At 40.1% G+C, this 12,008-nt stretch overlaps 1 protein-coding gene across 1 annotated transcript in view; it reads left to right on the plus strand.

Moving 5' to 3' along the window:
* The first annotated feature begins 367 nt into the window (after window positions 1-367).
* fto (FTO alpha-ketoglutarate dependent dioxygenase) overlaps window positions 368-12,008 on the plus strand; it is a 220,929-nt gene continuing 209,288 nt past the window's right edge. Inside the window, 1 exon segment of the mRNA XM_072671498.1 lies at window positions 368-431. Coding sequence (XP_072527599.1) covers window positions 390-431 — 42 coding nt within the window. The 5' untranslated portion in view covers window positions 368-389.

Genomic DNA, 12,008 nt, shown 5'->3' on the forward strand with positions numbered 1-12,008 from the left:
GCAATTTCATTTAATTAACTTTTAAACCTTTAACAATATTCAGACATTTGAACAAGTTCAGCTCCGCGGTCAAATGTGAAGAATTCGCAAACCGCGACTTCCGGCTTGTGTCACATTACAAGCGTGGCTTTTTCCTGGCGCTCGGCATCTGGGAAATGTAGTCCACAAGCCGTTCACGAGCAGGCGATATTAAAACACATGCTCTCATTTACAATTTAAAAGTCGAAAGCAAAATCACATATAGGCATTATATGCCACGATACCGTGTGGCACTGTTGTTTTCCATTCGCCAAAATAAGTTTATTAAGTTCGAGGAAGCGAAAAAAAGACTACATTTCCCACGCCGGCGCAGAACGAAATCGAGGCAGTGTAAACAGTACTTCAGGAACATGAAAAGATCGGATGACAGTGAGAGGGAAAAGAGGAGAAAGGTATCGCTTGCAGTTTTCTCTCAGTTCGCCAAGCACCACATGCCGTTGCACACTTTCTAAGGAATGTTTGTGTGTGTCCGGACCGCTGTTGCATGCGCTGTGTCGTTGTGTAGAGGGCTTTGCAAGCCTACGCATCTCCCATGCTGGCGTTTTCCTCAGGTTTTCCTTTCTTTTATATCATATTCTCTCTTCATGCACTAACGGTGCAGTGTGCAAACGGTAGCCTGCGATAAACTGCGACGTGCGTTGGTTTGTTTCTGGCAGCTGTCATCACCTGCCTCTGTGGAGGAGTGGGCTGCTGCTTGGCCACGTCTAAAAGTCCACACTGCACAGCGTTGCCCCTGCACGAAGTCGTGACAATGAATGAAATGATGAGACGAAGCGTTTACTCCACTTATCAGCCTGACAGACTGTGTTCAGGGGGTTGATGAAGGCCAGGTCACATCGGCAGATGGATTCATGTCCTTTGCAGCACGAGCCATTCTCTGTCTGACCTCTACTTGCATATCATTTAACTGTGCTGTAGATCTAATGTATGATCACATTTCGTCAGTGTCCTGCTCTTCTCTGTAGATTGCATCTAGTCTTACTGGACTTGGTTGTGTCAGTAATACTAAGGAGACGTGCAGGATTGATTTTAGAGGCGATTGAGTATATTTGGAGTGATCCTAGACATGACTTTAGTGTTGATTTGCAAAGTAAACTTCACTTTAAGCTACTTTAAGACCTGTTAGTGGCTGTTGGGGGATTTGTGGTTGTACATAATGGCTGTCTTGCATTAGCAGAGTAGGTAGGAGTGGGTGGATGGATAGATGGATGGATAGATGGATGGATGGATGGATGGATGGATGGATGGATGCTTGGGCCAGGCACAATTAATTACCTAATCGCCTGATCTCAGTTATTTCAGCTGACTGCAGTCATTTTCCATTGTTGTTAGATTTCACAATCAGATGATGTTGCATAGAAGAATGTGGATTGGGAGAGTTGGGTTGAAGCAAGTGAATGTAACTAATGAAAGCAGGCAAAAAGGCAGATTGCTGAACAGAAGTATTTATTTAACTTGTGATTATTTAATCGTAAGTTTTATTAAGTCTTTTATTTTAAGTTTTATTAAGTCTTAAGTATTGCAGTTGAGTGCTATTGCAAATACCCTACTGTGCTGTCTGTAGAATTGACTCCTGGTTGTCTGTCCATGTTATAGAGCTGGGCAATAAGACGATATTCTAGCATATCGTGATAACAGTATACTTTTCTAAGCATGTGGAGGATACAGTTAGTCCTTAATAAACACTGATCAGCGGCAGGTTTCATTACTAACAGTGTAATTAGACTGGAGCAGATGGTAAATGTAAATCAATGTGTTCAGTAGTTTTTGAGGATCTGTTGCTGCTATCATGATAAATACTGTATATCGTGATACAGTATTTTTACCATATCGCCCAGCCCTAGTATGTTATTACTGCCAATTAAAGTCATAATCTGTGTTTAGTATAATCTGATTGGAAAGCATGAAGCCTATACCATGTCTAAGATGCTCTGCTTGTCACTTTTTTTAGGGCAGGGATGACAGAATAGCTGTTGTTAGACTGGAATCACAATTGGAGAGGAAGGCATTCTGAATCGAGAGCCCAGCATTGAGCCGTGGAGCTGTGTTCTCTGGAATAATGGATGGTGCTCCATCTAATACTTTTGGGACGAGTCGAGGATGAGGTGGGGTGGTGGTCATCCAACATTCAGAAGTTACAAAAGCTCTTGTTGCTGAGTGCAGTTAAATCCTCACAGCAATGCGCCGCCAAAATCTAGTAGAAAGCCTTCTTCCCTGGACAGTAGAGACAGTTACTCCAACAAGTCTTTTTAACGCACTTGATATTAGAAAGAACAGTGATCCAAATACTTTTGTCCATCTTGCATATTTTGACCACTGGGGTTTAGTAGTGTAATGGGTTCAGCACTGAACCCCAGAAAACTGAGGAATACACTTCATAAATACGCAGCATAAATATAAATAAGCAATAACGATTTTACCACATTATTTACCACAGGTATCCCTTCATGTTTTTATCATAACACATTTTCTCTTTGTATATTAGAATGGCATTAGTCCTGTATTCTGTATGAGGCACTACTGTCTATACTATATCAGTTTCTAAGAAAAATGCAGACATTTACAGGGAGATAGGGTAGCTGGCTGACCGCATCACTCAGCAAATTTGTGGACGAATGTCTGTTTACTGCTTGGCCAATGTTTCATGCAGTTGCTCTCACACAATAACCTTGTATCAGGTGTTCATTATACTTCATGAATTAATAGAAATTTATTTTACATTGACCTTCATTAACAGTCAAGAAGCTTTTTTATAATTGTAGGCCCCTACTATCCATCCTATTCTGATGGTTTATTTATTGTCAATTTTTTGGCATCAAATACTCCATTTCAGTACTTGTCTAAATCCATCAACATCATAACATCAGTGTTTCTTATGTAATCTTTGGGCCTCTGTTGGTTACTATTAATGGGATTAGTACAGTAGAGTAAATTATCCCTATTCAAACACTCAGATACTCTGTCCTACTCGTAAACCACGTAAGCAGTGACATTAGCAATGATATTTGGCTGTGCTTCTTTGCTTTCCTCAATTTCACTGCTGGTAAATGAGCATAAAATGAGCAAAGATTTGATATCTGGCTTCTGTATATAGAACTATTTCCTGTACTGGAGAACCCTTGCACAGCCACTTTTAGTTTAATGAGTGCTATATGCTATAGGACTCTCTGGAGCCGATAAACATAAGCCTTTTTCTCCATGTACCGTAGTGGGTTTGTAGTGCTATAGGGTTTGGGGAATCTTCAGCACTGAGGAATACACTTCATAAATACACAGCACAAATATAAGCAAGCTTTGGCACAAATTGGTACTAGCAAGAACTATTTTACCACATTATTTACCACGGGTATCCCTTCATGTTTTTATCATAACACACTTCGTCTTTGTATATTAGTAAGGCATTAGTCATCCTGTATGTAACTTGGCCCTTATTTTCCTGTTGGGACTTGAGGCATAAAGCAATACTGTCTGTGCTATATCAATTTATAAAATAGCCATTTTCAGACTTGAAGCATAATTAGGGAGGAAGGCATTCTGAATCAAGAGACCAGGTTCAGCTATAATTCATCCGCCACACACTTTCGAATAGTTCTGTAATTAGCTTGTTATTGGCAGAATGCATGATGAAATGATAATGATGCCAACAAATGCACGACCCTGGAGCAGAAAAATGCTCTAGCAGTGTTAATGATATAAATGCGTTATATGACTTAAAGTAATGCAGGTGGTATTTTTACCTTTTTAAGATGATAAGGTGGGTGGCTTATTACTCCGCTTATCTAACTTACAGACTGAATCTGTCAGCATGGTTGAAATCTCTCGTAGTTTTGTTAATGCTGTGATTGTGGGCCTGTATTTTAGCTACAGAGTAAAATCACAGTCATGGAATTGATACTTCTCAGAAAAATGGATTATTGTTTTGGATGCTGTTTAGAAAGGCTTTGATGGGTGCGCAGATTATAGCTTGTTGGAGATCTGCATTTTATTTGTGAAATTATTGGTAGTTAGGTGATGATTTATTGCTGTGGACAGGCAGATGGTTTGATTTTTTTTGTGGATTATTCAGTCCTAGAAGACCCCATATGCTAATGTTTTTGCAAATTCTGTGTTTGCAACTCTCTTGCAACTGCTCAGAATTAATTGAACGGGAGCTGACCATGGGGCAACAACAGTATTTCCTTAGCTTTTTATTTTTCAGGTATACATCTTAAGACTTGTTGTTCAGTAAATCTACTATCTATTATTTGGTAATTGCTATAAACCATCTTCATAATTTACTTAATAAAAAAAAGTAGTTATGCGATAGATGGGGGCTTTTCTCCTGATCTCCTAGCCTGTTTAATCTGAAGGATTGTAAATGAGAGTGTTATAAACTAATACAGTTACAGTTCTATTCTGTGTCACATAAAGAAAGTTCTACCAAACTATACAGTTTCACAGTTTTCAAAGTCAGAATACCGACCAAAATGTCATTTTGGCCTAACCTTATCTTTTTGTAATTTTATATTTGACTTGGCTTGTGTAAATTTCTTTTTTTTTGTAATTTGATTTTCTAATACATTGGATAGTGTTGAATCTTTAGAATCTTTTTTTTCAAATAATAATAACACGAATATATATTTTTATATAAAGATTCAACACTATCCATTAAACATTAAAAAACTTTTTTTATTTTAAATTAAAAATTATGTTACTAAATATACATACACACATATAAATACATTGTAAAATGTAATTTTAATTTAAAATAAAAAATATCATTAAATATAATTTACTCAACCTCTGTAATTTATTAGTCACTGTAAAAAATGTCTATTTGATTTAACAAATGTTTTTGTGCTAGAAGTCACAGCTGGTAAGCTTTTATTTTTTATTTTTTTATTCTTCTCTTATATTGGAGGCCTGTCAGTATCAGTGGATGAGTACTTAAAAGAAATTGGCAACAAACCGAACTTTAGATTTACCAGATATATCAAACTGATATTTGTGCCCATTTTGCTGCATTTATAACCCTACTGACATAAATTCCAATCCAAGTAAATTTTGAAATTATTACATTTTCTAAATGTTAATATTTTATCAGTTTTAATGGAATCAACAGGTATTTCTGTGAAGCATTCATGATATTTGGCAAATCCTCTTTTTTGAATTTCAGGTGCTAAGTAATAAAACCAGTGCAGAAGACTTCTGATCTTTGTTCATTGTGGAGTTTTGAACTTGGACAGACAGATTTCAGATTTTGGATTTTCGGAACACTCTGGAGAAGCTGCAGAACAGCCGTAGGCCACTATTCCCCGTGGCAGACGTTTGGCTAGAGAAGTCTAATGCTTCACAGCCCAATGCTGACCAATAGAAACGGCCTCCTTCTGAGGTCAGTTCAGTGCGGATAAGTTTGACTAGCTTTTGTGATGCAGAACTATCCTAAAAAATAATCCTAACATTTATATCTGACCTTACTAATGCTCTATCACCTGAATGCAATAAAAATCCTCACAGCAATGTTCCACATTCTACTTGAAAACCTTCTATAATTGGTAGAGAAAATTATTTTTCACGCCCCTTGATTTCTAAAGAAAAGTTGGACAGGACTGAAAACTGGATTCAGGGTCTAGATATGAAGACCTGGGCCGTAGAACATAGAAAACCATTAAGAAGCATGTTTGTAGAGATGCGCGAGTGTAAAGAACCTTTTTTAAGGTCCAAGGAATCTTTAACAAATTAAATATTCCTCACACTCACATCTCTGGTTCTTTACTAAACCAAAAGGGGCTCTTCTATGGCATCAAAGACGCATTTTGTGCATAGTTCATATTATAATCTAATAATAATACATTAACATTAACACCAAAGAAATCATACAGTTAAATGAACTATGTGGTCATTTGGTAATATGCTAATCTTCATTTTAAGAAAAAAGTAATTGGCTGTATCCCAAATTGAGTCTTATGCATTAATACTATGAGGTATAGACTACATACTAAGCTTAGTAGTGCGGGTTTGACAGGTTAGGACACACAATATTGAGGTACTAACCCCTTTTACTACTAACAGGAAGTGATGAAGTATTGCTATGCCAACATACATCACTGCAAGTTCACATCGCTATAGTAGCTCTTCCGTTTTTGCTTCACATTGCATTGTTGGTTAACAGTGTTCATCGTAACCACACTCAAAATCTGACCGGTTTGCATCAGTATATCTATATACTGATCTATATCTGTATCTATACTATATCATATCTATATCTTATCTATATCACATACTACCTATACAAAAACTAGTACTAGTTAGTATTAGTCATTGGGACAAACCCATTTTTAATTTCAGTAAACGTTTTACTTTTTTGCTTAATAAATGATCATTTATGACATGAAATGACAAATTATGTCATTTAAACTTTCCAAAAAAAAAAATCCTACTTTCTCCAGTGATGGGCCTAAATGCCTAGTTTATGATATCCTTTATTGTCCCTCTCCGTCTGTCTGTCCACTTCTGTCTCGCAGCCCTGCTCTCTAATGGCACATATGTTTGGATCATGTCTGACAGCAGTGAAACTATGTAGGACGTGGTTCCTCCTGTTTATTAAAAAAGAGCCATGGAGACCAGATGAGCTACTGGCTCACGGAGCACTCACTGCAGCTGGTGTTCACACAGGCTGACGGACAGACACACAGACAGATGGGCGAACGGGCAGGCAAACAGGCCTGAAAGCCCAACCTCTCAGTTTTTCTCTTGGTTCGGTAAGCTTCATTCGGCCTGGCCATTCATATTTGATTACAGCACCAAAAATAAAACCCCCCAAAAAACCTGAAATCAAGCTTTAGTGAAATAACAGGATTGAGCATTTACAACATTTAGAGCTGAAATAACATCCCCATTCCCACCACTTTCCATATGCTCATCCTTCTGCATTTCACATTAAGCTGCACATTTCAACTTGACACTTTGATTATTTATTTGCAGTTTTTGTGTATTTATGCATATGTTTTCTAGTTTTTTTTTTTTGACATTTGGCATTTGTTTTTTTATATTGTGTTAAGATGTAATAATGAATGGACCAATAAAAAAGCTCCAAAATTAAATGAAGTAAAATATTTCCAGTCAAGATGTTTTTTTCCTTCTCCTGTAAAGTTGCTATTTTGTTGTTTTTTTTATATTTCTTAGTCTTTATATTTTTTATCTTGTTTTTATATGATCAGACAATTTTTTTATATATGGTCAAAGCATTTCACTGCAAGTAATACCATGCTTGACTCTCTATGTGATGAATACACTTGGATTTGATTGGAAATCTTATACAGTAGGCCCCTGTTACAAGGCTTGAAAGCAAGTGTAGCTTTAGTTTTTCACTCTCTCTGCTTCTTCCTGATGAACATAATATCCAAGCAGGCTGAACCATCATAGCAGCAGGCTGGAAAACCGCAGATCAGGCCTGGTGTTTATTCCTGTGTTCTGTTCTAGTGAAACACAGGTCTCCTTTATCCTAATCAGTAATACGTGAGGTAGTAGGCCCTAGTCTTGAAGACGGGATGTGCTTGCACTTACTCTCCGTCATTGGACGTGGACTGACGTGTCCTTTTCTCATGTCACAAAAGAAGCTGTGAGTGATTTGTCTTTTTTAACCCCCCCCCCCCTTTAAAAAATGCCTCGCTCTCTCTTCTGCTTTGCCAGGGATTTCCTACCCATGTGCAGTGCACGTGCGAGCTGAAAAAAGCCCGTCCTGATTATCGTCCTGTACCATAAAAACAGGCATGTTGTTGGCTAATAGACTATTAAAGGGTGACTTCATCCTCTAAGAAATGCCCTTACACGGCCCTCTGCCCGTAGAAATACTGTCAGCGTTATTATTTGATCTCAGAACGCTGTAGTGAAAGTCGCTGGTTTGAGCTCGGCCTAAGCGAAACCAACTGTGCAGGCTCAATTAAAGAGTTTTACCATAAATACCGTTCAATTTATTGGACATGCTGTTGTGTGTACGGGGTTCGGTTAGTCAAGTGGGCCTGTGTTTTTCCATTGAAAACCGTGGCTGAGAAAAGCCTGCACTTTTTTTTTTCCCTCCCATTTTCCCTCCATCTGTTGAACACGCTTTATAACTTCACACTTGTAAAGCCTGGTGAGGGATCCTGTGTTTCTTTTGACACTTTGTCTGATGTCTGCTTGATGTTTTGTTGACAGGATAACCCTTGTCGGCAGATGAAATATGCTTTTGACAGACTAAAAAGAGCATTAATGTAGGGAAAAAAGGAATCAGGAAAGAGATAAAGGAATTTTTTTTTCGTTTCCCGAATGGACCGTAAGTAATGACAGCAGAGGGTTGCCAGATGTTCCAAAGCTGTTTTTTTTTTTTTTTTTTTTTAATAAATATCCCTCCTCCTCCCCTATCGCCTATCATTTCCAAGTGGCTTTGGCTCATTGGCTTTCCGGGCTCGTGTGTTTGCCGGAGCAAGCTGTTTAGGCTATTTAATTCCTAAACACTCATTAAAATGGTTTGTGTTCCCCTTGGCGATTCTGTTAAATTAACAACTAGCTACGGCTACAGGCTGATTATGTGACCACACAGCCTGTCTTGGTTAATCGATCTCCCCCCCTCCCTCCCTGCCCAATCCACCTTTGCAAAATTGTTCCCTGTAAATAAGTGTAAGGCTAACGATTTATAGGTGCTAACGTCCGCGCGCTGTCATGTTGGAGCCGATGTTTTAGCGGGATGCGGTGTCACTTTCGGCCTAATCAGCAACTTTCTTCTTTCCTCTCTCTCTCTCTCACTCTCCCTTTTTCTCAGTGCGGCCGGCCTCTATTAATGACTCCATAATGGAGAAATAGTGTGAGGTGTTGACATAAAGCGCACTCAGGAATACATAAGACCACCATCTACACGGAAGCCACGGCGGGACCGGATTTACATTCGAGGGATGGGGGGTGATGCAAGCGAGGGAATGAAAGAGAGAGAGAGAGAGAGAGAGAGAGAGAGAGAGAGAGAGAGGAAGAAAAAGAGAGCAAGGAAGGTAAATGCTCAGTAGCTCCTGACTTCATCAGGCTGGTGTCCATAAAAAGAGAGAAAGAGTGCGAGAGAGGCAACAAGGCTGTGGGGGGAGTTAGAAAAATACTGCCCCAGCTGATAATGATACCATTACACTAATGGAGGCAGCAAATGAAGTAGCAGGCTGACACCCTGCTTTATTACCGCAGGGGGGCCACTTCCCGCTGCATTCCTAATGGCTGGAGCCGCGAGTATTGATCAGGCCATCATACCGCTAATCCACACGGACATTACTTGCCGCAACGACATGTCAATCCTGCCACTAGCTGCCACTAGCCCCTAGCTACAGCTGCACCGCCTTCTCTTAGCCACACAAGGCCTCTGTCGGCTTCACCCCCCACTAGTCCCTCTGTGATTTAGGGCCAGAGTGGGAGCGTGACGGGGTGGTTCTCAGCAGGGTGGGTGTTGTAATGGTCCTCAGTTGGGATGGTTTGATTTTGAGAGAAAGAAAGGGAGACGGGGGAGAAACAAAGCAAGAAAACGAGGGGGGGGGGTGTTGGGAAAAGGGTAATAGGGCACGGCAGGGCACAGTAATTAAGTAAAAGCAATAGGGTTGGTTTAATTAAGCAATTAAGCATTATCTGGTCTCCTGCCTCTTTATGGCTGAGCCGGACAGTGTTTGGGCTTAAGTAATGAGAGAGCTGTCGTCTTCGCTAATGACCTTTCGCTGTAAATAAGGACAAGGCTGAGGTGTATTAAGCGTTGCCAGGTGCCACATGTCATTAGATCATGTAGATTTCCAATGGCGTGGTGAATGTGCTATGCAGCAGATTTACCCCGGGACACGGCACTTCCTTTGTTAGCGTGGATTGTTACTAATTACTAGCAGTGTATAACTCGAGGGATGCACTGATATGGGGGTGGATCAAATGTTTTAATCATTTCCCTACAAGCAATTTAGGTGAAAGTGTCTAAATTGGTGGGATCGACAGATTTTACCAGTTTACAACAATGCAATTGGATGGGGTGGTTATAACAGGTGCTAAAATGTCTGGATGATATATGGACAAAAGTATTGGGACACCTGCTCTTTCCTTCAGAGTATTAAAAAGAGTTTATCCTGTCCAGGGACGGCTTTCTGCCAGAGTTTGGAGCATTTCAGTGAGAATTTGCTTGCATTCAATGACAAGAGCATTAGTGATGGTCAGGATGTTGGATGACGAACTCGCCAACTCATCCTAAAAGTACTGGATGGAACAGTTCCACTGCTCCACAGCTTATTGCTAGGGCCTTATACCCCTTTAGCCCATGCCTGGCATTAGACCTGGTTCGCTGTGTAGCACACATGGCAGCTGGGTGAACTCCAGACATGAACACATGACGCAAGAAAGCATTTGACTGGTAATCCTGTTCCAGTCGTGATAAAAATGAGCATAATATGTCATGGCGACATCTGCAGTACTGGATACTGGAGCGCTCATCAAAACAGTCAAATCTCGCCATATGTGGAGGCTGTACTTTAGCTTGGCTCACTCTCACTGTGTGTTGCTTATAGGCACCAAAAGGCAGATCATATAGTGTAACGTTAATACGGGAGTGAGGTTTAGCTCAGCCAGTCAGAATCCAGCACACTGTTGTATATGCAGCTTGACTTATGGCCCAAGCATTAAACCCAGGAGGTGGTTCAGGTGCTGGAGCTAGGCAGTCCAAAGTGTTGTAATGCTCACTGAAGTTTAACCTAAAGTGTTATAGGTGAAGCATATCTTGTCGAGTGCCTTGTTTCTCCACACCTCCACGCCGTGGATTGCACATATATAATATTATATAATATATATAATATTCCAGCAGGGCGAGCAGACCTGCATAGAGGCTGGGTGAGCTGGCCTGCCCCCTGTAGCAAGTGACTTTTGTGATCAAGATGTGATCAAGAAACACTTTTGGTGAAAAACTTTACTTTTGAAAGTGTAAAAAGCCATGTTGTACTTTTACAAGTCCATGTTACATTCCATCATTGGTCGATACTGATAAGATCCTCCTCTGATGAATATTACAGTCAATTCTAATCGAGTTCTGCATTGTGTGAAACACTGTGAGAGAGCTTACCAATGATGGAAGGCTATGAGCTTCATCACAAATGGCTTAAAACACGATTAACAACGCAAGAGCAGGCCTTCCTTTGGTACGGCTCTGCTCCGCTGTCACACGGTTGCCCTCTGCCCGGCCCCGGCGATCACTCTCTCCGAGCATTCGCGTTAGCCTCTTTCCTCTGTATCAGCACATCTAGCGCTAACCTCTGCTCTGCCGCTAATCAAACGGTTTAGCTTAAGGGGAGCACTCATTCAGCCCTCTCATTATGAATGCTCCTGTAGCCATAAAGATGTATATTTATATATCTCCATCTCGGTGGCTGTCGCGGGGGTAACTAGTTATTGATCTGGATATTTAGTCATTTCTTTCTGCTTGGCCATCAATATTCGGCTAACACGCGAGTGTGCTATGCTTGACCCCGCCGCCTGCCTCTGTCTCAGATCCCATTGGAGTTTAGTGATATACTATTCTGAAAAGCAAATCAATGAGTGAATATGAAGTTTGGAGTGTAATATAGGGCGACCCCGGGGCCTGTGGTGCTCGCATTGATCCGATATGTGGACTTAGGTTGATTTGTCTGTCGTAAGGCTTTGCTTTCTATATCATCTATAGACTGTGGGGGATCACATATCCTTATGCCTTATGTGCAGGCTTTTAAAATTCATCCCATGTCTTTTATTATTTATGTGCCTTTACATTTCAGGAGCACCTCTCTGACGATATAGATGTTTCAAAGAAAGCTAAGAATGACAGTGTTTTTCTTTCTTAGCAAAAAATGCTACTTTTTGGTCTATGGATAATACTGTTAGTATTTGTAAGTGGAGATTCAAAACATTCAATTGATTTGCCATTAAAACAGTCATTGGAAAGCCAGTCAGACATGTCAATCCAAAATGTAAATCTA

Source organism: Salminus brasiliensis, chromosome 25 (assembly GCF_030463535.1).
Source record: "Salminus brasiliensis chromosome 25, fSalBra1.hap2, whole genome shotgun sequence".
Classification (NCBI taxonomy): domain Eukaryota; kingdom Metazoa; phylum Chordata; class Actinopteri; order Characiformes; family Bryconidae; genus Salminus; species Salminus brasiliensis.